This window comes from Myotis nattereri (assembly GCF_964212035.1).
Source record: "Myotis nattereri genome assembly, chromosome: 18".
NCBI classification, from domain to species: domain Eukaryota; kingdom Metazoa; phylum Chordata; class Mammalia; order Chiroptera; family Vespertilionidae; genus Myotis; species Myotis nattereri.
Genome location: NC_138093.1, coordinates 9,531,990 through 9,558,450, shown reverse-complemented (window position 1 = coordinate 9,558,450; position 26,461 = coordinate 9,531,990). Strand labels below are relative to the sequence as shown.

Here is a 26,461-nt window from a genome sequence, read left to right as displayed (position 1 = left end):
CCTCCCCCATCAGCGCTGTGGCCATGAGATCACTTTACAGATGAGGAAGCTGAGGCCCGGAGAGGTTAAGTAACCAGCCGTGGCCTCACAGCGACGGCCCGTGTGGCCAGAGGTCAGGGAGGGGGGAGATTGCAGAATTACTTCCGTCCCTGGGTCTGCCGCTGGGTGGTGGCATTGCACTTATCGCATGGGAGTCGGTGGCTGCTTCAAGGGATGTTTTTGAGGGAAGTAAGGCCGCAGAGGCATGCTCTTGTGCCCGTGGTCTCGGGAAGCTGAGCTGCGAGCCGACCTGGCTCTGGGGCTCCCGGTGTGTTGACCTTGGCTAGGCTGCCCCTGAGGGCAGTGACATTGACCTCGTGGGGCCTTCTTGTTAAGGTGCTTCCCACAGTGACCGTGTCTCCAGCCCGACTTCGTGACAACCCCGCTCCTGGCCTCAGGGTCAGCAGCTGTAACGTGAAGTCACTAGGAGGACAGCCCTTACGGTTTGCTGTGAGCATGAAATTAATACACGTGCCCTGGCTGGTGTGCTCAGTGGTTAGTGTGTCGACCCATGCACTAAAGTGTCACAGGTTCGATTCTTGGTCAAAGGCATGTACCTAGGTTGGGATACATGCCTGTTGGGGGCGTGCAGGAGGCAACCAATCAATGTGTCTCTCTCACGTTGATGTTTCTCTCTCTCTCTCTCTCCCTCCCCATCCCTTCCACTTTCTCTGAAAAGCAATGGAAAAACTATTCTCCGGTGAGGAACAACAACAACAAAAATACATGTAAAGCCCTCGGAACAGTACCCCGGACCTGACCAGGGCCCAGCAGGGGCTGGCTGTCATTGTTGTTGGTCAGGCTCAACCTTTGTGTCTATCTGTCCCCTGGTCCAGAAAGGTTCTTTCAGCTCCTGCTACTCCTTGTCCTCCTTAACTGAAGGCTACAGAGTGGGACTTCCCAGACCTTGTCGCTGGCGTGGCCGTCACTGGCGTGGCCCTCCCGACCGCTCTCTTGGGAGCCTCTATGTCTGTGAAGCACTTGGTTGCCTGGTGTGTTGGGCAGTTTTCGCTTGGGGCCCTACAGACTCCCCATCATCGTCTTCAGGGCCAGGTTGGCACAAAACCCAGCCGGTGGTTTAACATCACTTATCACTGCATTCACCGACCCACCGCAAGTCAGTATGTGCCATAGCCTGAAAAGACCATTAGTCATGTTTTTTGTCATGGAGAAAGGGACCTAACCTTGAAGATCATTTCCTGGCCTGGTAAATGTGACTGTAATGAAATCGCCCAATTTAGTCATGAGGATTAAATGAGATGACGAACCCAGAGCAGTTAGGACAGTGCTGGGCACACTGACGTGCTAATCGTCATCATCATCATCATCATCATCATCATCATCATCATTTATCTTCATTTTAAAACAGCACATGCCTGCTTATTTTTAAAAAATGGGAAAATAGAGGAGAGGAAAAGGGAGGGAATCACCCATAGATTCATGCCAGTTTCATTAGTGTTTTGTTTGGTTATTTTCTAGGTACGGTATTTTTTTTTTTTTTTTGAAAGTGAAGGTTTGTTTTGTTTTTAAATATATTTATTGATTTCAGAAAGAAGGGAGAGGGAGAGAGAAATAGAAACATCAGTGAGGAGAGAGAATCATTGATTGGCTACCTCCTGCACGCCCCACACTGGGGATCGAGCCCGCAACCCGGGCATGTGCCTTTGACCGGAATTGAACCTGGGACCTTTCAGTTCACAGGCCAACGCTCTATCCACTGAGCCAAACCGGCTAGGGCTAGGTACGGTATATTAACATAACTTTATTACAGATTCAATTTCAATATTAGTGGTTTTTTTTTAATGCTTTTGTACTGACAAAGATTTTTCCTATTTGGGGATTGCTGTCTCTCACTGGCAGAAATAAGATGAAATTTAAGTGTATTCATTTGATGACTTTCACAGTATTGTTTGATCTCTGGGGTTACCCGAGAGACTGTGTAGGGTACACTGCATTATTCCCACTTTACAGATGGAAACATATTCTAGTGCAGCCGAGTGCCTCGCAGAATTTGTAACAACTGGGTGCCGATGGAGCTTTGGGGACGTCAGGGCCCCACTGGAAGAGGAGATGTGGGATGGTGCGGTGGCTCCTTCTGACGTGGTGACGTGCTCAGTCACGCACCTTGAACATAGAAATTGGATTCCGTGCCTAGAGCTGTGGGTCCCCGAGCCCAGGCATGTGTGGAAAAATGCATGAGAAGCTGGCTGGCAGGCGCAGCGACCTCTCTCTCCTCACTGCCACCCCTGGCCAGGTTCATCTAGGACTCAGCACCAAGTAAAAGTGGAAGCACGCTTGGACAAACTATACCTTGTAGAGCTTGTTGAATGGTATCATGAGTTTGTGACTGAGGACTGTCAAAACCAAATCTGAGCCCCGGCTGGGTGCCTCAGTTGGTTGGAGCATCTTTCCGTACACCAAAAGGATTGCAGGTTCGATTCCTGGTCAGGACATATACCTGAGTTGTGGGTTCGGTCCCCTGTTGGGATGCATACTGGAGGCAACGGATGGATGTTTCTCACATTAATGCCCCCCCCTCCCCGCTTTCCTCTCTCTAAAATCAATAAATCCTCAGGTGAGGATTTAAAAAAAAAACAACTATAAGGACATGGTCTTTCCCACTGACCATTTATTGTCTAAAGCAAATGATTCTTAATCTTTTTTCTTGGCCTTGAATCTCTTTGAGAACCTTTTGAAATCTAGAAAAGCACACACATGTACATGTGACACAATTTTAAATTTAAGCTTGGGACCCACAGGTATCTATATTAGTCATATATCAGTATAAAACACATTTCCTCAAACTTAAGGCTTGAAAGAACAGTAAATCCTTTTCAATTTTATTGTAAATCTAAAACTGCTCTTTTAAAAAGACTTTAAATAAATCTCAATGGGAGGAACTGTGCTCTGCTAAATTGGGAGGAAGATACAGAGATTTTCCACATGCCCTCCAGCCCCTACACAGGCATAGCCTCCCCCGTTAGCATCACTCACCAGAGGGGCATTTTCTTTATTACAAACGATGAACTTACATTGACACCATTATAGTCACCCAGAGTTCATAGTTTACCTTAGGGTTCACTCTGGATGTTGTGCATTCTATGGGTTTGGACAAATGCATGAATAATGACATGTACCCATCATTGTACCATCGAGTATTTTTCCTGCCCTGCAAACCCTCCGTGCTTTTCCTGTTCCTCTCCTCGGCCGCTGCAAGCACTGATCCTTTTACTGTCTCCATGGTTTTGCCTTTTCCAGAATGCCATCAACTTGGGACGCATGCAGGGGAGCCTTTTCTGATGGGCTTCTTGCTCTTAGGAACAAGCATTTGCGTTTCTTCGGTGTGTTTTCATGGTTTAACAGCTCCTTTCTTTTTAGTGTTGACTAATGGTTGCCTTGTCTGGGTGTGCCACAGTTTATCTATCTGTTCACCCTCTGAAGGACATCTTGATGCTTCCACGTTTTGGCAAATATGAATAGAGCTGCTATTAATATCCATGTGCAGGTTTGTGTAGACAAGATCTCCATTTCTTTGGGTAAATACCAAGGAGCGCTGTTGCTGAATTGCATGGGAGGAATATATTTAGTCTTGTAAGATACTGTGAAACTCCCTCCCACTGTGTCTGCACCATTTTCATCCCCACGTGCAATGCATGAGAGTTCCTTCTGCTCCACATCCTCACCAGCATTTGGTGGTGTCAGTGTTCTGTATTTTGGCCATTCTAATAGTAATAGTAATAGTAATAGTAATAGTAATAGTAATAGGGTATCTCATCGTTGTTTGTTTGAATTTCCCTGATGACATCTGATGTCATGGGCTTACTTGCCATCTGTGTATCTTCTTTGGTGAGGTGTCTGTTAAGGACTTTGCCCCCCGACCCCCCCTCTTTTTTTTAATCTTCACTCTAGGATATTTTTCTATTGTTTTTAAAATATATATATATATATATTTCATTGAGGAAGGGAGAGGGAGAGAGAGATAGAAACATCAGTGATGAGAGAGAATCATTGATGGGTTGCCTCCTGCATGCCCCACTCTGGGGATTGAAGCCACAACCTGGGCGTCTGCCCTGACCGGGAATCGAGCTATGACCTGATGGTTCATAGGTCAATACTCAACCACTGAGCCATGCTGGCCAGGCTGACAATCTGTCTTTTAATTGCTACATTTAGACTATTGACAAAGTGATTATCGATATAGTTGGACTGATATCTACCATATCCATTACTGTTCTTGCTTGTTGCCCTTGTTTGTTTGTTTTTTTTGTTCCTATTTTTATCTTCCACTTCTCTTCTGCCTTTTGTGTCTAGCTCTCTTTATACAGTTATATATAATACTTTGATCTTTTCTTTTTGAATTACAGAAGTGATATTTGTGTGCTGCTAAGTAATTTAAGGAGTGCAGGAATGTCAAAAGCAGAAATGGTTATCTAAAAGGAAAAGGCGAGCCCTGCTCAGAGGAGCCTCTGTGCTAGGCTGAGAGGGAAGATGGGGAAGGGGTTGGGCCAGGGAGGCCTTGGCCAGGGCTGGGGACCGGGCCTGTTTGAAGGCAGCCGTGTGTAGGAGAAGGAGCCCTGCCCAGCAGGGCCAGTGCCAGGGGAAGGAAATGGGCGGGGCAGGGTGTGGAAGGGGAATAAGCTGCTGAGAAGAAAAGGTTAATTTTTATTTCTATGTTAAGGTCCACTTCCTAAGAACAGCATTATTTTCAGCAACTGAAGGAGATATTTCATAAGCGGAAGCAGGTGCAGCTGAATGTGTTTGGTTAAAGTACAGTCCAGTATTTATTTATTTGTCAGGGCGTTTATAAGCTGCTTCCGGCTTGGACAAGTGGTTTTGACCCTGATGCCCCAGGCTCATTCAGGCCACTTAACACTGTTTAACTTTCGGGAGAGCAATGAGCAGGATCCGAGGATCGAGTGCTTTTGTAAGGCCTGTCAATAGAATCCACTCTGGGTGAGCTCTGTATTGCATCACAGTCATATCTGAAGGCAGGTGCTGCTTGCTTCTGCCCTCTCCCTACAGGGGAAAGACACTTTCTTCATCCAAACCAACGTGGAGTCTTTCTGAAGGGAGGAGCTTAAAGCGATTGAGAGCCTTGAATTAGCAGAGGTTCTTTCATTTGGGCACCTGGCTGGCACTGGGCAAGCAGACACCTTAAGGCAGCGGCCTTGACCGTGGTCTGGGATCCAGGCAGGGTTATTTATTCAAGCTCCCCAGCAGAGTCCAGGGAGGGCCCATGGTTGAGAGGTAGTCCCTTCAAGCAAGATGCTGGCCGGTCCTGGCCCGCCTCCAGCCTTCTCAGCAGCGGGTGGGAGTGACCAGATGGGGAGTGGTCACAGCTGCCCAGTCACAGAGCACTGAGATAAGGAGCCCTGAGCGGTTAAATGTGCTTACATTGCTTTCAAAGTCTCTGCGATTCTGGAGCGCCGCAGACATTTGTCCAAATGTCACCAGCTCAGTGTTTCAAAGTGTCCTAAAGGGTCCGTGGTCACAACGTGATGCAGCGAACGCTAACATACTAACGGTAACTAACTAACCAGCTGTCTTCTCCACGACTTTTCAGTGTAGAAAGGAATGCTGTCGACCGGGATGTATGGAGTAAATTCACGTGCCACTTGGATCTGTTGATTTGTAACCCCCCCCCCCCCACACACACACACACACACTTTTTTTAGTTTCCCTGCTGAAGCTGAGACAGGGTTGTGTGGAAGGTTTTGTTTGGGGAAAAGAGATTCTTTGCAAGTAAGAGTTTACGAGCCACAGCCTTTCCTTGTAAGGTCTGTTTGAAAGTCGGTCATTTTGCATGTTAGGTCAGCGGCTGGAGCACAGACACCCCCGGGCGGGGCTTCGAGCTGAGCCCAGTAGGACGTGAGCTGTCCCAGCTGCTCACCAGCTGCATCCACGGCAGATAGGTTTACCCTGGGGCAGCTGTGGTTCTGTGTGGGAGGGAGTGGCTGCAGCCGTGCGTGGCGGTGGGTGGCCCAGAGATGGTGTCACTGACAGGCCACTGGGATGTCCTTGCGTTACCACTGGCCTGTCCTCTGGATCCTGAGGCACAGGATGATCCAGCCAGAGGGGCCTGGGCCAGCAGCTCTTTTCCGAGGACTAGTCATGGGCTAGGCCCTGCGAGGCACACATTATCATCCCCATATGACAGATGAGGAAACTAAGGCTCCGAGAGGTGAAGTGACGCGCCCAAGGTCACAGCTAGGAAGTGACAAAGTCAGCCTTTAGCACACATGCTAGTCTGTTCCAAAGCCTTCTTAGAAACCATGGTATAGATGAGGAGACCAAGGTCCCGAGGGCAAAGCAGCTTGTCCAGGGTGACAGCCCATTCCAGTTCCCAGCAAAGCTGTGCCTACACCTCACCTGCTCTTTCTGCCCACGGGGCGGTCCAAGGGTTGTCCACTCCCACTTTCTCAGTGACTCGAGCAGAATCAGTGTTGTGCTGGCGTGGAAGGAGAAGTTAAACCCACCCTATCGCCCCCGTTCCTGAGTGTGCAAGGGAGACCATGATGAGAACACGGGGAAGGCAGGCAGGGCCCACCGTCGGGGAGCATTTCCCGCCAGAAGACGAGGGCTGGTGGGCGAATCAGAGCTGTGACCTCAAGGGCAGCCTTACTCGCGTGTCACCCGTCTGCGCTCAGCTCCCTCTGGTCAGTGTGTGGGCATCATTCAAGTTCACGTGAGCTCGGCTCAGAGCTGCCGCACCCGGGGGCTCAGCGCTGTCCCCATTCCTGGCGGGCAGAGGGAGTAAGGACTGTGCTCCTCCCACAGGGTGTCCTGGAGGATCGACTTTTGAGAATAAAGGGTACAGCCAAAAGAAGGTCCCCCCCCCCCTCGCCGCCAGCCCTCTAAGCGAGAAAGGGGCATTTCATTTCAGCCAGATCGAAAGGTGGTTTTTACTCCTTTCCATCTGAATTGTGCCAAGGATTCATTCAACTTTTCCTGCTCATTTTGTCAAAAACATTATAAGCAGCCTTAATGTGAATAGTTCTGAAATGCCATGTAAATGACAAACAGAGGGACTAAATGACATCCCCAAGGGTCAACTGCTGAGTAAGTAGCAGCACACGTCCTCGTGCGGTCAGATCCCCGCACATGCCAGTTAGGGACCGTGCTTTCCCACGGAGGGTTTTAATGACTATCTCTACATCACAGAGCGCCTCCGAAAGCGCCAGCGAGCTGCTGATGGTACTGTCCTGCCACACGAACAGCAAACCCTTTGAGGATTGCTGCCTCCTTTGCTTTTGGTCGGAGTCCTAAGTGAGCCTGTTGTGTGTGTGTCCCCTGTAGGTGTAGTGACAGCACAGCGGCAAGTCGCCGTCCAGGAAGGCCCCTTGTACCGCACGGAGGGCTCCCACATCACCATCTGGTGCAACGTGAGCGGCTACCAGGGAGCTTCCGAGCAGAATTTCCAGTGGTCCATCTACCTGCCCTCGGCCCCAGAGCGCGAGGTCCAGATCGTCAGCACCGTGGACTCCTCCTTCCCTTACGCCATCTACACCCAGCGTGTGCGCAGCGGGAAGATCTACGTGGAGAGAATCCAGGGGAACTCGGCCCTGCTGCACGTCACCGACCTCCAGGCCCGCGATGCCGGCGAGTACGAATGCTTCACGCCCAACACCGACGAGCGATACTTCGGGAGCTACAGCGCCAAGATGAACCTAGTGGGTAAGGAGAGAGCTGTTGGTATGTGGCCAGTGTCCTGCCTGCGTGTCATGGCCAGTTCTGGCTGCTGTAACAAAGTGTTGTAGACTGAGCAGCTTAAACAACAAGCATTTATTTCTCACAGTTGGGGAAACTGGGTGCCAGCCTCATGGGTTCTGGTGGGAGCCCTCTTCCAGGTTGCGGACTGCTGACTTCTCATTGTGTCCTCACATGGTGGAGGGAGCGAGGGAGCACGCTGAGGTCCCTTTATAGGGGCACTAATGCTATTCAAAGTCCATAACATTGACTCACTTCTCTCGGACTGATCCTTCCCTTCCTCCTCCTCCTCCTCTTCCTCTCCCTCTCTCTCTTCCTCTCCCTCTCTCTCTCCGTCTCCCTCTCCCTCTCTTAAAATCCTCACCGAGGACATGCTTAGAGAAAGGAAGGGGGTGGGGGGAGTTAATTCTTTCAGAGTACAGCTTTATTTGACTTTTAAAAAAACACCTCCCCAGATATTTTAGAGGTCAACCAGTCACGTAAAAGAATAAAGCTTGTGTTCCTTGATAAGGCTGAAACTTAAAGATCTAAAGCAGATGTTAAGTATTTCTGAGAAGGTTGACTAGCCCTCTAGCTGGTGAAAGGGGATATGAAAATATGAGGCAAGGATGTCTGTGGTTGCTCGCCTGAAGACATGACGAGGGTGATGAAGCCTATGATGTCAGCGGGAAGAGAGGTGAAACCTCAGAGTTGGGCTCTGGGATGCGGGGGCGCCATGGAGTCAGGAAGTGAGTGCAGCTGCAGGTCCTTGTTCCCCCCTGGGCGTCCGGAGTCCTGGCTCCACGAGTGGGGCATGGGCACCCGTTGGTGGGTGAGTACCCAGCGATGGAGGGATCTCAGGGGAAGGGTTAGCACTATCCAGGCTGTTCTGTTTTTCTGCCCAACTCATAATTTCTTTTCTTTTTTTCTTTTGCCGTCATAGTCTCTTCTCTAACAGTAACGGAATGATTTTTTAAGACATTAATCAAATCATGTCCTTTCCGTGCTTAAAATTCTCTAGTGGCGTCAGCCACATTTAGAATAAATTCTGCTCTTCACTAGGTTCTGCAAGACCCTACGTGAGCTAGCTCTTGCCTTCCCGTGCCAAGTCATAATTTCCAGGCTTACCTGTGATAATAAAAACTGGAATTATTGATCCTTCCTCTTGGCACACACTGCCTTCTGCCCACTCCCTCCACCTCCAGCTTCCTTCGGTGACTTTTCCTTTCTGACAAGTCTGCACCCCAGCAGGAGGCCTGTAACCCAACCCTGAGAAATCACACACATGGGTGTTTTCATCAGTCAGGGGAGCGGGGGGGAGTGTTTAGTCCCCAGGGAAGAATTCTGACCAAGGGACCACAGGGCCACTTCACGTGCCTGCGTCATCCCCCTACGGTGGCTTCCTGCTAGTGTGGAGCACTTGGCACCTCAATTACATGAAAATTGAACCTGTTAAAATCAAGGAGGATGATGCTTTTTTCTATCAAAAAAAAATTTTTTTTAAATAATAGCCTTCCTAGCAAAATGCCTTGTTGAGATCAGCTGGGGGGATGTGGGGCTGTGGCTGGAAGGGAGGAATTGAGGAAGTTGTATAGAGATAAAAACTCCCCGAGTTCCAGGAACAATTTCCGTTTGAAGATCAGTCAGAAGCCAATTTCAACGTATTTTGAAGCAAGTACCAGAATGAACAATAAAATCTAATTTCCCCTAAAAGAACATGCTTTGTACACAGTATTTTTAGGGAGTTCTTTTAAAATCAAATACAACCCATCTTTTGTCGGAGTGTTATGAAAATCACCAAACAGGTAAGAGTAATTGCCAGAAACTTGCAGTCCAGATCCAAACAGAAAACTTCCATTTCTGTGCTATCTTGGGTCATCTGTGGCCTCGCAGTGATGGTTGGAGGCTGCATGGGGTAGGAGCTTTGCTGTTACCTGTCGTTGAGTCTGCTCCGACCCCTGGGGACCTATGACTGAGTGATGTCCACATGTCCTGTCCTGTCCTCAACAGCCCTGCTCAGCTCCTGTGGACTCATGCCTGTGGCTTCAGTCTTCCTCTTTTTCTGCTGACTTCCATTTTCCCCAGCATTATTATTATTTTTAAATATATTTTTATTGATTTCAGAGAGGAAGGGAGAGGGAGAGATAGAAACATCAATGATGAGAGAGAATTATTGATTGGCTGCCTCTTGCATGCCCCCTACTGGGGATCGAACCTGAAACCTGGGCATGTGTCCTTGGCCGAAATTGAACCCGGGACCCTTCAGTCCGCAGGCCGACGCTCTATCCACTGAGCCAAACGGGCTAGGGCTTTCCCAGCATGATTGTCTTTTGCAAAGAACCCTGTTTCTCAGGATGTGCCCAAAGCAGGACAGCTTCAGTTCTGTTCCTGTGAACGTACGTTCTGCGGCTTCATTGTGACCGTGCACTGCGATGCTCTGTGTTACAGTGATCCCAGACTCCCTGCAGACCACAGCCGTGCCCCAGACGCTGCACAAGGTGGAGCAGGACCCCCTGGAGCTCACATGCGAGGTGGCCACCGAGACGGTCCAGCACAGCCACGTGTCTGTGGCCTGGCTCCGGCAGAGAGGCAGCGAGAGGCCCGTGGAGGTCATCGCCCTGAGCCGAGACTTCGTGCTCCACTCCAGCAGCGAGTACGCCCAGCGGCAGAGCCTGGGGGAGGTGCGGCTGGACAAGCTGGGGAGCAGCACCTTCCGCCTCACCGTCTTCCACCTGCAGCCGTCTGACCAGGGCGAGTTCTACTGCGAGGCCGCCGAGTGGATCCAGGATCCCGACGGCTCGTGGTACGCCATGACCCGAAAGCGCTCCGAGGGCACTGTGGTCACCGTCCAGCCCACAGGTCAGTCTCTCTCGTCCCCGTTGTCCACCCGGTGGGGAGGGTTGTCAGACATGGAGATGGTGCGCAGACCCCTTCTTCAGTGACACCGGAAAGTGCATGAGGTTTTCACGTGAAGTTAGAGATGGTCCCGCCTTGGGCCAGAGGAAGCTGAGGGATGTATGGGGCCCAGGACTGGGTTCCATTAGCCATGCGCCTGCCCCCTTGGTGACATTGCCCGCTTCGGGTACCAATCCCGTTTCTTTTTAGAGGCCATTTGAGATTGGGAGCCTTCCATCATAGATACGAAATCCTGGACTAGAAAAATTTTGGCATCAGTGGTTATTTACATACTAGAGGCCCGATGCACGAAATTTGTGAACTCAGGGGTCCCTCAGGCTGGCCTGTGTCCTCTCGCAGTCTGAGAGCCCTCAGGGAATGTCTGACAGCTTAGGCCAAGAAGGGGAGCGGGCCTAAGCCGTCAGTCGGAATCCTTAGTGCTGCTGCGGAGGCGGGAGAGGCTCCCGCCCTGCACTGTACTCACCAGCTGTGAGCCCAGCTCAGGGCTTCTGGCTGAGCAGCGCTCCCCCTGTGGGAGTGCACTGACCACCAGGGGGCAGCTCCTGCGTTGAGCGTCTGCCCCCTGGTGGTCAGTGTGTGTCATAGTGACCGTTCCTTCCGCCATTCGTTCAATTTGCATATTAGTCTTTTATTATATAGGATATATTTATTGATTTCAGAGAGGGGAAGGTGGGGGGGAGAGAGAGAGAGAGAGAGAGAGACACATCAATGACAAGAAAGTCATTGTTTGGTTGCTTCCTGCATGCCCCCTACTGGGGATGGAGCCCGCAACCCAGGCATGTGCCCTTACTGGGAATGGAACTGTGACCTCCTGGTTCATAGGTAGACAGCTGGGCAATGTGGTTATTTTTTATATTACTTCTTTTGTGGTGTTTGATGATTTTCAAGATGCACTGTCACCATTCTTTCACAGTTCTGGGAGGTAAGTAGGAAAGATGCGTGTGCTGGTGGCTTGCCGGTGGGGCCCCAGGAGGAGTCCTGGTGTGTTGTTGAGGCAGCTCCCGGAGCACTGGGATCCCCATAAATGCTGTCTCAAGGGGAAGACCTCGGAAGGGGATTGCCAGAGGAGGCTGAGTGACGAGTTAAGAGCTGGGTCAAGGTGATGGCAGCTCCATGAGCCGAGACCCTCCTGCTCCTCACGTTATCCTCCCACTGGGTCAGACTGCACCCCCAGCCCCCGCGTCTGGCCCCCGCATCCAGCCTGTTGTTGCCGCTGCCTAGGCTGGGCTGGGGTAGGTTCTCCGTGGGCCTTGGGCCCCCTGGCTTTGGTTGAGGGCGGTCACTGTGTGGTTAAGGAGGTGTGGTGATGGCCCAGGAGCCTTTCCTTGTGTTCTGCTGACCTCGGGGGCGAGGCTACGGCTGTCCCGGGAGTGGAGGAGGGGTCTGTGGGAGTCTGTGGTGCGTGTGGGGTACCCTTGTCAGCACCTGTCCCCTGGCCTCCCTGTCCCATTTGCTGTGGTCAGTGGTCTTGGTCTTTCCATAATCTTCTGTCATTCTAGAGAGGGCTTCTGACTCACCTGACAGTGCAGATTCCTGAGCCAGCTCCAGGGTGGGGCCTGGGGAGCTGGGTTTCCAGCATCCTTCCCGGGTGATTTTTCCATGGTCTGCTTCCTACATCTTGCTTATGTTTTTCTAATCCTAACCTGAGGATATTTTTCCATTGATTTTCAGAGAGAGTGGAAGGGATGGGGAGAGACACACACACAGAGAGAAACATCGATGTGAGAGAGAGACACACCAATTAGTTGCCTCCCACACGTGCCCGTGCCCTTGACCAAAATCAAACCCCTGACCTTTAGGTCTGTGGGCCGACACTCTGTCCCGAGCCAAACCTGCTAGGGCTCCACGGTCTGAGTTTTGTCAAGTGCAGCTCTGGAGGTCATAGGGCAGAAGGGATTCTCTGGCAGCGGGTGGATGTGAGGGCTTTTACGAGAAGGGGTGGGCTCCTGTAGAGGTGGCACCTTGTCTGTAGGACCCAGAGCATTTGGCAGCTTCTGCATCTTCCAGTACCAAGAAATCTCCAGACGGCGCCTTATTTCCTATTTATCTTTCCCTTCCAGGATGGTTTTACTATCAGCTTCAAAAGTCTGGACCAAATTTGGAGTCTTAATGCTTTTAAATTGGGTTGCACCAGCTAATCTACTTTATTTTTAATCGTACCAATTTGGAATTAGGAGTTTTTAAAATTTGCCCAGCAAATATCTCCAGACTACGCCAGCCCAGGGACAACTCGATGACATGAATGTTGATGGCTTCGCTCTGGGACCCTGTGCTGTTCAGGCTCAGTGGTTGCTGCCCCAGCGTGGCCTTCTCGTAGTTCATTTCAGTCAACACCCAGTGAGTCCCTGCAGCTCTGAAGGTGTGGTGGTAGCGCCGGGGATTCAAAGATGATTCACACTGTCCCTGCACACAGGGAGCCAGCCGGTGGGACAGCCAGCGGCTGAGAGCAGGGTGCTAAGTGCTGCGATCGGGCAGAGAGCGCTCCGGGGACACGGTGAATGTGAAGTGTGTCTACACTCAGTTTCCCTGCAGGGGGCTGTTGTTAAGGCACATCCAGGGCCACCAACAAGTCTGGTGACTTGAGCTGAGCCTTGAGTCTTGGCAGGAGAGCAGGGGGAGAAGCCTGCGATTGTTTGGCATGTGGGCAAGCAGAGAGCAGTTGAGTATCGGTAGATGCTGAGTTCCAGATACAGTGACAAGTGACGAGAGGAAAGTGGGGAAGTAGCCTGAAGCCCCATGTGCTGGAGGAGGAGGGACTGGATGCTGGTTATAGCGATAGCCTCCCCTACCCCAGGCTCTTTGGTCCTGTTTTCTAGAACAGAATGTTTTCTTCAGCACTTGACTCCTTTGTCTTACCCCACCCTGGCCATGGGTGCCTATGAGAGAGGAGAACTGTCCCATGGAAGTGACAGTCACCACGCGCCATTGCACGGGTGCTGGGACACGCTGGTGGTGACGAGCTCTTTGTGGATCACGTGACCCCCATGCCAGATCAGACACCCAGCTCTGGGAAGGGTCCTTGGGTTCGTTGGCTGTTTCAGAGGTGTTCCGGCTTTCGGTGTAAATAGGTACTTTTGGCGACACCTTTCTAAAGATTTGACGGGTGGTGACTAGTGAAAAGCCATTAGTTTTCTTTTTTCCTGTGCAGTTTTGTGACTTATTTCCGGTATCCACATGGGGGTGAAGACTGTATTTCCGTATATTAATATTTGAGTTATTGGGGTTGGGGATTCAGCACCTGGCCACTATATAACTTTGTATCACAAACCCCCGTGGGGTAGTCCCACTACATCTGCTGAAAATGTGTGTAGTCATGTGGCTAGTGGAGTTCCGGAGTAGAGGTCAAGGCTGGACCTTGGCGCTCTGCCAGGTAGGTGATAATTCGGAATTCCTTACTGACTTTCGGGGCTCGAATCCAGGGCGGTATAAGCTGTGACAGAGCCCAGCGGTCTCGACTGGGATAACAGGCCTTCACACCGTCTGGGTCTGGCTACCTCGAGTGTCCTCTGTGACCTTCCAGCACTTTCTCGTTCCCTGGGTGCGGTGGTGGCTTCCCTGGAGTGAGCCTGGGAAGCGGGCATGGGTGGTGGGACTGTGCCATGCGTCTGGGTGGCCGGGGCTCTCACTCACCCAGTTGTGCCGTGTTGCGTTTGTTTCCTCAGACAAAGAGTTCATGGTGCGGCTGGAAACCGAGAAGCGCCTGTACACCACGGGGGAGCCGGCCGAGTTCCGCTGCATCCTGGAGGCGCAGAACATTCCCGACCGCTACTTCGCCGTCTCCTGGGCCTTCAACAGCTCGCTCATCGCCAGCATGGGGCCGAACGCCGTGCCCGTCCTCAACAGCGAGTTCGCCCACCGGGAAGCCCGGGGACAGCTGAAGGTGGCCAAAGAGAGCGACGGTGTCTTTGTGCTGAAGATCTTCCACCTCCGCCAGGATGACAGCGGGAAATACAACTGCCGTGTAACCGAGCGCGAGAAAACCATCACCGGGGAGTTCATCGACAAGGACAGCAAGCGCCCCAAAAACATCCCCATCATAGTCCTCCCCATCAGTAAGTGGAGAGCGCCTGCTTCCTTCCCCTTCCCCCACTGGTCTGGTCCAATAGCTACATCACTGAGAGGTCAGGGGAGAGAAGACGGTGCTGGAGGGGAGGGAGGGAAGTGGGACTCTAGGGTTCAAGCTGACAGGGAAGGCCAGCTCACTGCTCCCCTGCTCTAGCTCCCCCGCCCACTTGGCAACCCCAAGTGGCAACCCCCCAGGCAGGCGAGCTCAGGGCTGTGTTTGCAGACCCCACGGATAGCAGCTCAGCTGGGAGGGAAACCAGGAATTCAGGACAGCTATTTGCTCCCAAGTGGGAAATCAGTCCCAGGAGGAGTGGGGAGATGCTCTTGACATCTACCTTCAGAGGGAGGATTTAAAATCATAAAGCTCATTGTTAAGAAGGATTTGCCCTCTGGGTTTTGGGGGTGGAGGGGTTGGCATTTCCCTCATTTTCTCTTTCCTGTGGAAATTGTGTTTTTTAAAAGTCAGTGGCTGGGATCTCTCACATTTTCCTGGGGCATAGACTTTTAAATCTGATGCTCAGGTGGGCTCCCTGCCCCCCTGGGCACTGGGTGTTGTCTGGGTGGGTCACGGTCGGTCGTGGCTGGGGACTGACTGCCTACCTGTGTTTAGTCATCCATAGTCTCAGGATGTTCTCATTAATATTGCATTTCTCCCATGGTTCTATTTTTAGTAAAAAGAGAATGAAAAAACTTAGAATGCTCAGAGTTTAAACAAGATGGGGAAGTTTTTAAACTAACCGTTAACCCTTTCTCAGCTGTTCAAACTGTTCTTTCTCTCACCCTTACCCTGGCTCCCTTTCATTTTTTCTACGTTTGTAATATAGCTCTTGATCTTCAAGTCTGAAGGAAAAAGACCACACAAGCGTCCTCCCACTCTTTCTCCTTTTCTCACCAACAGGATTACTTTCTTTTCATGCTTATTTTTAAAAAGCCACACGCACACACCTAATTATCTTGAAATTCTTCTGTTACTAGACTTACCCCCCCTCCCCCCCCCGCAATGCCTAGCATGGTGCTTTGCATAGCGTAGGTGCTTGCGGACTATTTGTAGGATTGAAGCTGTGGAATCGAATGACCACTTTCTCTACTATTTTCCTGTTGGTCAGTGTTTGCCTTAACCATGCACGGACTCTCTGCTTTTAAATCTGCAACTAATTCCTTGTTGTGTCGTAAGGATCCAGTGAAGGGCAGCCACGCTGTTTGCTTCCTTTATCTTTTGTGCTAAGAGATTTCCCCCCCGCCCCTTCCAAGAACGTGTTTGATGATCTGTGGCCTGCTGTATTGCTTTTCCAGCAGATGACTGGGTAGTTAAAGTCCCCCAGAACCACCAGATCCTGCCCCAAGGCCACTTGGGTAAGTCTACCAAAGCAAACGATCACGTCGGTAATGATGGTAATACCTTGGACTTTAATGGCGCTTTTCCTCCCAAGAGCCTCAAAGTGCTTCTGCATCTATCATCTTCCCCGCTTCCCCCCTCAAGTCCCCGTAGAGGCCAATATCGTATCCGTCCTGTGAAGGAAGAAGCCAGAGCACTGCCCAGAGCCATGGTTGAGCCAGTTCCGTCAGAGGTTGAGCTTGCACTGCAGTAGAAATCTCTGCTTCTAACCCATGTCCACTGCTCTGCGCTTAGCCTGTGCCATACCACCAACCTCCTGGTTTGAAAGGTCATTTGTGACATGCCCTCGGATTCTCATGAGTCCTGTCCAGGTTGGCACTCGATCCAGAGTGTTTTAAATTGTCGGCTGTCTTTTCTCAGGCCCAACAACACCGGTGAATAGTCTAACTGGGCAGTGTCTGTATTTGTCTTTGCCTGGGCTGCTGGAATGGTGTGGTTTCTCACAGCCCCATGTTCTAATTGTGCAGTTTTCCAGGCTTGCTAGAATAACAACGCATCCCCAGCAGCCCTCACAATACAAGCCGGGCTTACACGAGAGTCCATTGGGGTGACAGTAGGGGACGAGGGTGACACCCTGCAATGTCGTTCTTCTGATGAAGGCCCAAAAAGGGATTTTTCCCCCTGGATGCTGAAGTTGTCCTCACTCGGAATCGATAACACTGGGGATGAGTCTTTAATCCAGAGAGGAATCTTGTTGCTATTAATGATGAGATGAAAAACAACGACCTCATCTAACACTCAGTGTCATGACCCTGAGAAGTAGGAACTGTTAGTATCTCCATTTCGCACATGAGATTTCGAAGCTTGGGTGGGGTTAGGTAAGGACCCAAGATTGCCGAATTGGGCCCAGGCGTCCTGCCTCCACACCCTTGCTTTTAGCCAGCAGTGCTGTGGATGCGGGCTCATCGGAAGTCTTATCGTTGTCCTGAGCCTCTTGGGATGGCTCCTGGGGAGGTTGCCCTCCCGGGAGCATTCCTAGTCCCCTTGTGCAGACCTGTTTTTGTTTTATTTTGTTCACGTAAAACAAGCCGACCCAGACTGAGGAGCAGGTCTACTCACCTTAACCAGAGTCCATGCAGGGGTTCTGTGCTCACCTGCGTCTGTTTCTGCCTGTGGGGGAATCCAGGGAGCAAGGGTTGATTCAAATGCATGGTCCTAAGTACGGGTGTGTTTCCCACTGGGTGTGCCTCTTAATCTGGGATTTGATTGTATTGAGTGATTGAAAATTGATGATTGATTCAAAAATGTTGGGGGGGTGCCCAGAAAATTGGAACCAAATTAGTTACAGTATTTTGTGTTCTTTTATACTTATTATGGCTTTTTGAACTCAGTATAGATGACTGTACAAAATAATATACTCATGATTAAAGTAGATTGGACTATCCATGATGTTTACAAAAACCAAGAGTTATGGGGGATAGATAGTAAAATCAATCCTGATCACAGTGACCAGCTTTTGAAAACTTAGTATGTTTTAAGTGATTTATATACATGGTCTCATTTACTTTTTAATCTTTAAAAAACTGTATGAGATAACACTCTCCCTGTCTATAGTAGAGTTTAAATAGTTTGAATGAGTTCATATAGCTAAGTGAGTTAGCAAAACAGTGAAGGGAGTGGACTCCTTATCCCAAACTTTTTTAAAAAAATGTATTTTTATTGTTTTCAGAGAGGAAGGGAGACAGAAATATCAATGATGAGAGAGATTCATTGATCGGATGTCAGCCCCCGCCCCAAAGGGTGGGAGTGGAATTTCCAAAGCATTCAACCTAATAGAAATCCAAATGGAAGAGCCTGGAACCCCAACTGAACAAAGAACCCAGTACATTGGTTTATGCCCTAAGCTTAATGGCATTGGTTGTTTTTGTTTTTAATTGATTTTTAGAGAGAGAGGAAAAGAGAGGGGTAGAAAGACAGAAACATTGGTGAGAGAGAAACACCATCAGCCTAACACCATTGGCTGCCTCCTGCACACACCCCTACTGGGGATCGGGCCCACAACCTGGGCATGTGTCCTGGCCGGGAATCAAACCAGCAACCTCTTGTTTCCTGGATCAACACTCAACCACTGAGCACACCGGCCGGGCAGTTATATTTCTTAGCTTCTGATCCAGCCCCAGGTCTAAGACTTAGACCCTCATTACTCTGGTCCTCTGCACACGGCACAGGCTCTTAGGTGATCAGACCCAAATACCGGGATCAATGCCCAGAACCGGCCAGGGCCAGGGCTCTCAGCCTCCAAGGCCCACTGTGCCTGCAGCGGGTGACACTGCACCCATCCTCCTTTCTCGTCTGTGGGGAGGGCGCAGTGGAGACCCGAGGCCCCAGCTGTGCTCTCTCTCTGTCCCCAGAGAGCAGCATCTCCGTGGAGGTGGCCAGCAATGCCAGCGTGGTCCTCGAGGGCGAGCACCTGCGCTTCTCCTGCAGCGTCCGCACGGCGGGCAGGTCTCAGGGCCGCTTCTCCGTCATCTGGCAGCTCGTGGACAGGCTGAACCGCCGCAGCAACATCATGTGGCTGGACCGGGACGGCACCGTGCAGCCGGGCGCGTCCTACTGGGAGCGCAGCAACTTTGGGGGCGTGCAGATGGAGCAGGTGCAGCCCAACTCCTTCAGCCTGGGCATCTTCCACAGCAGGAAGGAGGACGAGGGCCAGTACGAGTGCCACGTGACCGAGTGGGTGCGGGCCGTGGACGGAGAGTGGCAGGTCGTGGGGGAGCGCTGGGCCAGCACCCCCATCTCCATCACGGCTCTCGGTAAGTGAATGTCTGGGAGTCCTTCTGCAGGGTCGCTGGGGAGACTGCCCCCGGGTCAGGAGCCCTCCCCTGACCTGTATCGGTCAGTCCTGCCGGGAAACAGAGGGCACCTTCAAAGGGTTTAATGGAAGGAACACGCTATGGAAGCGTGGGCATGGCTGAAGGGACCAGTGATGCATGGCGGGGCCCTGGGACCGGTGACTTTAAGCACTCATGGGTCTGGGTGGCGGGAGTGAAGCTATAAGAATTCTGGCCAGAGGACCAAGGACACTCAGCAGGACATGGTGGCCCCGGGTAGAGGATATGCCACCTTCAACACTGGCTGAAGAGCAGGCGCACACCCACGAAGCTGCTCTTCTGCCCCCAGGCTCTCCTCCGCCCCTTGTGTGCTGCCCAGTGCCCAGTCCTCCTGAAAGGTTCAGAGCAGGGCGGACAAGGGCGGGGAATCACCTTGATTCTGAGTGTGGACAGACAGGATGGTGAGCCTGTGGCTTACGTCTCTTCCAGGCTGTCTTCCAGGTGTCTCTTAGCTGTACTGTGCTCCCGGCTAAGTCTGAGCAGCTGGCTGGGAGGTAGACACTTCCATTTTACAAGGAGACTGAGTGAGGCAGGTTAACTGATTTGCTCAGGGCTGTAGCTTTTAAATGCTAGACCCACACCCTGAACCTAGGAAACCAGCCATCTATCTTAATTTTTTCCAAAGCCTGTGCTCTGAGGCCCCCCCTTAAGAAAGCGATTTCCTCATTAGCATGAAATTAAAAGATACCTTGAGGTTTACTAAAACCAAAGAAGATTAGATGGACTCCTCATGGGGTCCTTAAACAGGCTTCCGTCAACACGTATCTGCCTAATCAGATCCGTGTGGAGCATTGTAAGAGGCAGGCGTCTGCTGCTTTGCTGGGAAGGTAGCTCCTCCCGTCGGTCTGCTGTCATCAGGAGACTCTGCTGTCACTTGTCCTGGAGATTTGGTCCCACTCCCTGAGGCCGTGTCGCCCCTTCCCCCTGGGCAGGGCTGCTGGTGCTCCTGAATACACCTCGGTAAAGACGCAGCCCTGAGAGGGTTTGCTCCCCACAGAGTCCTCCATTCCATGCCCCCCCTCCCCCATTCTAATCTCCAGGTTAGAATGCCATTTACTTTCTAAAAGCTTTATCCCAGAGATTGGCCTGCTTTCTGCAGTCCCCATACAGCTCTGATTTCTGTCTCTAGAAGTTTCATCCAGAGGTTGAGTTTTCTGATGAGCTCAGTCCCGTGCCTACGCTCAGCACCGTGGGCACCTGTGGACATGGAACCTGTGAGAAAAGCTCCGGTGTCCAACAGTGGTAGCTTTTCCTGTCCTGTGAGGTTAGGAGTATCAAGGAGTAGGGCTGGTTAGTCAGGGTTGTTCCTCTAGAAGTAATTTTACGGTTCCAGGCTGTCCCCGATTCTAACACTTCCTAGCTGTGTGGCATTGAGCAAGTTACTTAACTTCTCTCTGCCTCTACTTCCCTATCTGTAAAATGGGTTCATGCAAAGATTAACATGTGTCTGGTGGTTCCCACAGCCGGGGGTCACCAAGAGATTCTAACCTGGGACCTCAGGAGCCTGGCTCTGCTCACCTGCTCGCCACACCTGGGGCACTACTGCCTAAAGCCATAATCATAGTGGCCCAAGGGTGTGGCACAGAAGAAAACAGGAGGGTTCCCTGGAGTAAGGTCACCTTTTCAGCCTAAAGTAAACAGACAGCACATGAATAGCTTTGGGGCTTTTTTCTCCTGCGTTAGCATGGAATCCCAAGATTTTTAGGAACGGCCCTGCAGTGGGGGACTGCAAATTCAGGTAGGTCCTCCAGCTTCCGAGCACGAATGGCCATTGAGAGGCCATTGTGAGGGCTTCGTCAGCAGGGATCGGTAATACTGCTCAAGGGGGCCCCGATCTCTCTCTGTGGGGTCTTATGAGCTGTGAGTCTGTGCCTCCACATGATAGCTAACGTAATCCTGGTCTGGCATCAAAACAGACCCGAGAGCCTTTGCTCTGCCCTCCTAGCTTTTGCCAGGACCCCCGTTGCCACATCACCGCCCCCCCCCCACCCCCCCGAGAGAACCAAGTGACTCCTGACTTGCGCCTGTCTGTTCTCTCTCCAGAAACGGGCTTCGCGGTCACAGCCATCTCCCGCACGCCGGGGGTGACCTACAGCGACTCCTTCGACCTGCAGTGCATCATCAAACCCCATTACCGGGCCCGGGTCCCTGTGTCAGTCACCTGGCGGTTCCAGCCGGTGGGCACCGTCGAGTTCCACGACCTGGTGACCTTCACCCGGGACGGAGGGGTCCAGTGGGGGGACAGGTCCTCCAGCTTCCGCACCCGAACGGCCATTGAGAAGGTGGAGTCCAGCAACAACGTCCGCCTGAGCATCAGCCGAGCCAGCGACACGGAGGCGGGCAAGTACCAGTGCGTGGCGGAGCTGTGGCGGCAGAACTACAACAACTCCTGGACGCGGCTGGCCGAGCGGACCTCCAACCTGCTGGAGATCAGGGTGCTGCAGCCAGGTAGGGGCACGGCCGAGCTCGCGCGGGGTGAGACGCGGGAGGGAACAAAACGTGTGCATTGAGCCCCCTGTGTGACCGCTTTGACTTACCAACCTTTGATGTTGAGAAATTTCAAATCCGTAGGAAGTTGAAAGAACGAATCCCCTTCTCTTGGCCAGTTGTTACAGTCTTACCATTTGGTCTTCTCCCTCGGTGGGTATTCTGTTGTTGAACCACTTGAGGGTAAGTTGGTGCCATCAGGGCACTTCCTCCTAAATACTTGAGCGTGAACCTCCTAAGAACAAGGACACGTGATTACAGGACGTCACTGACACTTTCCCAACTCCTAACCAGATCCAGCCGGGACCACGCATGCCTTTTAGTTGTCACGTCTTTATATCCCTTTACTCTAGAGCTGCGTCCCGGCCGGACACCCGTGTGTTGAGACACTGGCGTTGGTGAAAGTGTCCAGGCTGACTGTTTTGCTAGAAGCTCTGTCTCATGTCACCTCCTGTATCCTTACCACAGCGGTGTGAACACGGTACCCACCCCTGTTTGCAGAGCAGAGACCCCGAGTGAGGAGGAAGGGGGACCCTGCTGAGCATCTGCTCTGTGCTAGGCGCTTAGGCTGGTTATTTTACCAGGTATCCCGGCCGCCCCAGGAAAGGTTGCCCAGCACAGGGCCGCATAGCTGGTGAGGGGTGGAGCCAGGATTTGCACCCTTGGCTGTCCTCCTTCTGGTTCCCTGACCCCTGGCCTGTCTGCTTGTGCTGAGTTTGTGCTTCATTCTTCCATGGGGCTGAGTCTCTCAGTAGGTGGTGAGGACGCACGAATTTGGGGAGCCTAGTCGAGGGTGGGGACTGGGGGATCCTGCGAATACTCTCACCTTCATCAAGCCCTTCCCCTAACACGGGGCGGTTAAGTGCATGCCACTCCCATGGTTTCCTTGGAGTCTGTCTGGTCTGCCGCTCGTTGGAAGCTGGATGAGGGTGGAGCCCAGGCCATGGTCCTGTTTCTCTCTGAGCTGGGCCCTGAACAGGTGAGTGTGGGCACCCACCCATGCTGCGGACGGTGAGGGTGGGTGGCAGGTGACTTTGCAAAGACTTTATTCTGACGTTCTGATCCACCCACTTTGCAAAGAAGGGTTGAACATCTTGCAAAAAGGATTTTTCTTCCCGCTCACGGCCATGGTCAGTGTCCATGGGCCATTTCAGATGGTCAGTGTTGTTTGCAGCAGTGCGGGGTTACAGAGGGCAATGTGTGAGTTTACCCTTCACCTCTCCTAACCCATAAAGAGTCTGTTGTGTCCCCGAGTTTGGAACAAATGAGTCATATAAATGAGTCATATAAACAAAGGGCCGATCCTTGGCCAATTAGAGCCTAAACCTGGACGACAAGATGCTCGGGGAAGAGGCTGTTCTGCTTAAGTGGGTTTTCAGGTTAATGGAGGGCAAATAGAGACCCATTTCCTGTGAGCCTTTGTGTGGGAAGTGCTCAGGGACGCACTCGCCTGCCTTACTGAGTGACTTCGAGATAGTAATTGCCTCTCGTATGGTCTCCTGGCCCCGGGGCGGGCGTGTGAGCTGCAGCGCAGGCACATGGTTCTGCCGCCCTCAAAGGCAGGGAAGAGCCAACCCCAGACCTTGCCTGACGCTGCCTTTTTGCATAAATCCCTAATATTTGCTTCTTTCTGTTGCTCCTGGGAATCTGAGGCTGGAGCTCATAAGGGAAGAATAGGAATTAATTTATTGAAGGTTCAAGTTATTTCGATTCTGATCAATTGATGGTGCTTCGAAAGGAGATAAGGGACAGAAATGGGCGCCAGGCTGTGTGCTCAGTACTTCTGTTTTCTTTTCATTCCGTCCACCAGTGGAGGCGTGGAGATGTTTGTTTCCCCAGGAGAAACCGAGGCGCCAGGTGTGAGGAGCCTCGAGGGGGGCAGGCCAGGCTGGTACGTGGGAACCTGGTGTTGGAACTGAGCTTGGAGCCGGGTCTCTGATGCCCAGATACCTCCACTTTCCATGGTACCATTTCAGTGCCTCCTGGGAAGTGGCTGGAGGCTGAGGCTCTGCTCCGAGGACGGTCTGTGTCGGGTGTGGCTTAGGTTGAGTCATTTGTGTTCTCGCTATAAAGTGTGCAGTGTCATCGTGCTGGGCTGTGTGTGGTGAGGTCCGTGCCCAGAGGTGCCCAGTAAGCCTCTCGGGGCCCTGGGGAGGCCCCGGAGAGCGAGTCGGCGCCCAGTCCACACACTCCCGGGAGTGGCTGAGGCACCGGGAGAGCACATCCCCTAAGTGTTACTGTCTCCCCTTTATGAAATATTGATGCACTTAGCACTTAATATGTTCCAGGGAGCCTCGTGTTTGTGTTTGCTCCTCCCCACCCCGCCCCCCCACACACTCTGGTTGGCCCTGGAGCTTTTATCTGGGGGACACAGAAGTGGAAAAGTACAGAGGCTGACTGCGCCGAGACCATGTAGACACGTGGTGACGATAATCTCCTTCATCTTCACTGCACCGCGGGAGGAAGGCGCTGATTTTCCATTTATTTATATTTTAATATATTTTTTATTGATTTCAGAGAGGAACACAGGGGAGAGAGAGAGAGAATCATTGATCAGCTGCCTCCTGCATGCCCCCTACCGGGAATGGAGCCTGCAACCCAGACATGTGCCCTGACCAGGAATCAAACTGTGACCTCCTGTTTCATAGGTTGACGCTCAACCACCGAGCCACGCCAGCCAGGACTGTCGCTTTCCCATTTATAAGGGAGTAACTGAGGCTCAGGGTGGCTTGCTGAAGTCCAAGAAATAGTGAGTGGGAAGGTGGGCCTGACACGCAGGTGTGCCTGAGTGAAAAGCAGTTGGTATAAAAGGGGACTTTGACCTTTTTAAGGCTGTGTCATCAGAAATTACTCCTCTGCATCTTGTAGCAGTCTCATTTACAGAAGGCACTCTCTGTAGATGCCTGACGTGCGGAGTCCTAGGCCTGGTGCAACAATAGCAGCTCACACTTCCTCTGCATTTCTCATGTGCCATCGCCGTCCCGAAGTCCGTACCTGTAAAACCTCACTTACCCATGCAGTGCTATGAGGGGTGCTGTTTCCCCACTTTGTAGATGCGGACACTGACACGGGTTGATTAAGTTACCCAGTGATCCGCAGTCAGAGGCAAGATTCACATCCAGACAGGCAGTCTGGCTCCAGAGTCCAGGCTCTTATTTTTTGTTGTTGTTAATCTTCACCCGTGGATATTTTTTCCATTGATGTTTTAGAGAGAGTGGAAGGGATCGGGAGAGACAGAGGGAGAGAAGCATCAGTTGGTTGCCTCCCGTATGCGCCCCAACCAGGGTAGGGGATGGAGCCTGCAACTAAGGTATGTGCCCTTGACCGGAATCAGACCTGGGACCCTTCAGTCCGGGGGCCAATGCTCTATCCACTGAGCCAAACCGGCTAGGTCCAAGCTCTTAATTTTATTATACAGTATTAAGGTATTTTCTAGAGTAGACATTTTTTTTTAATCTTCTCAAGAACCTTTTTGAGTACCATGTACACTCCTTCAATTCTATTTTGTCTGGTTTACCCTAATTTCCTGATCTCCTTTCACAAACATTTAAATTTGTTTTTTTAAGTCGGGGTCACAGGGTACCCATAGAGGTTCCTTGAGGTGCAGCTTGCCAATGGTGTCGGTGTAGGAGTTTAATTTGTGGCTCCCTCTGTTTCTTCTAATTTCTGCCACAAGATGGCTCTAAGACTTGGCCACACCAGAGCTCAGAGCCAGTGCTGGCTTCCCTTCTTTCTGCTCTCCCTAGTCTGGTGTCTTCCATAGGAAGGTCCCCCACTGCCTGCCCACCCCCCCCCTTTTCAGAATATTTTGTTGCATATTCTCATTCCAAAAGAATTAAGTAGGAACCGAGGGACCGTTGGCCCAGTGGTCCATTTATCCGCCTTCCACTGCCGACGCCATCAGCTCCCACGAAGGCTCCCTATGGTCTGTGCCCAGGCCAGCCCTGGCCAGAGCCACCTGCTGAGCTGGCTGCATCACAGGGACCTGACCCATCACAATCTCTGGCTAGATGGCACCCCCATCCATTTGTTGTGGGTCTGTTATTGACCATTCTGCAGGCGTGTTTCTGATTCGGAACGCGCATCCCCCAGGACATCTTTCAGGGATGCCTGGCTCCCATTCTGTTGTGGGTTGTGCTCAGCCTTACTCCCATGGACAGCAGAGTGTGACCCCCCCAAGGGGCACTTAAGGCAGGACTTGAAGCCACTTCAACATACTCGATTCTTAGTTCTTAGTCAGTCCTGTTCTCCTTTAATTTTGAAGCATTGCTTTGCTTTCTTCTGATTTTCTTTAGCATCAGCCCCCCCGCCCCCATTGCACATTCCTAAATACAGAAGCAATAAAGGAAATGTCAGCATTCATTTTCCAAATGTTTACGACCATGCCTGGGTCTGGCTATTAAATACTGCACATTAAAATCGACAAAGCAATAACCAAGCCTCCCGGAGTACAGCCTCCGGTCTGGAAGGCCCACTTGTCAGGGTGTATTCTGCTGGGATTTTACTGATGGGCGGTCAGGATGAATATTTAATACGTTCGGGATGCTGCCAAGTCTGTTTTCTGCATTTCTTACTGCTGACCTAGCAGACTGGGAATGCTGGGGGCTTTTTCTTCGACGTCTGTGAGTCCAGGGCACGTGACAGTGGCTCTCCTTGTCACACAGTTGGTAGGTGGCAGGCTGCCTCATCCCTCAGAGGGATTAGCCCCTGCTTTCTTTTGGGAGAACCTGCGGTTCTCCTACCCCGTGTGCATGTGGCTGCTGCCCGCCGGGTGCTCAGAGGTGGAGTGAGCATGAGGGCGAGAGCCATGGAGGTGCCCCAAGCTCATTGTCATGGCGACTCCAGGTGCAGCTGTTTGGAGTCACTGAGGTGGGGTCCTGCTCTGTCTGCAGACAGGGCATGTCGGGGTTACTGCTAATTAGCTGTTTCCACTTCCAGACTTTCATTACTTTCTCCTTTAAAAAAAAAAAAAATATATATATATATATATATATATATATATATATATATATATATATATATATATTGATTTCAGAGAGGA

At 51.5% G+C, this 26,461-nt stretch overlaps 1 protein-coding gene across 3 annotated transcripts in view; it reads left to right on the top strand.

Moving 5' to 3' along the window:
• Positions 1 to 26,461, top strand: part of IGSF3 (immunoglobulin superfamily member 3) — a gene marked incomplete at its 5' end in the record, with an annotated part of 85,839 nt that overhangs the window by 38,166 nt on the left and 21,212 nt on the right. The window contains 6 exons of one of the 3 annotated variants that reach the window (XM_081113038.1): positions 7,336 to 7,713; positions 10,174 to 10,584; positions 14,304 to 14,693; positions 16,003 to 16,059; positions 18,454 to 18,855; positions 20,977 to 21,381. In XM_081113038.1, the coding sequence (XP_080969164.1) occupies positions 7,336 to 7,713; positions 10,174 to 10,584; positions 14,304 to 14,693; positions 16,003 to 16,059; positions 18,454 to 18,855; positions 20,977 to 21,381 (2,043 nt within the window). Of the gene's footprint in view, positions 1 to 7,335; positions 7,714 to 10,173; positions 10,585 to 14,303; positions 14,694 to 15,999; positions 16,060 to 18,453; positions 18,856 to 20,976; positions 21,382 to 26,461 lie in introns of all 3 variants that reach the window. The other 2 variants (XM_081113037.1, XM_081113039.1) reach the window with 2 other exon arrangements.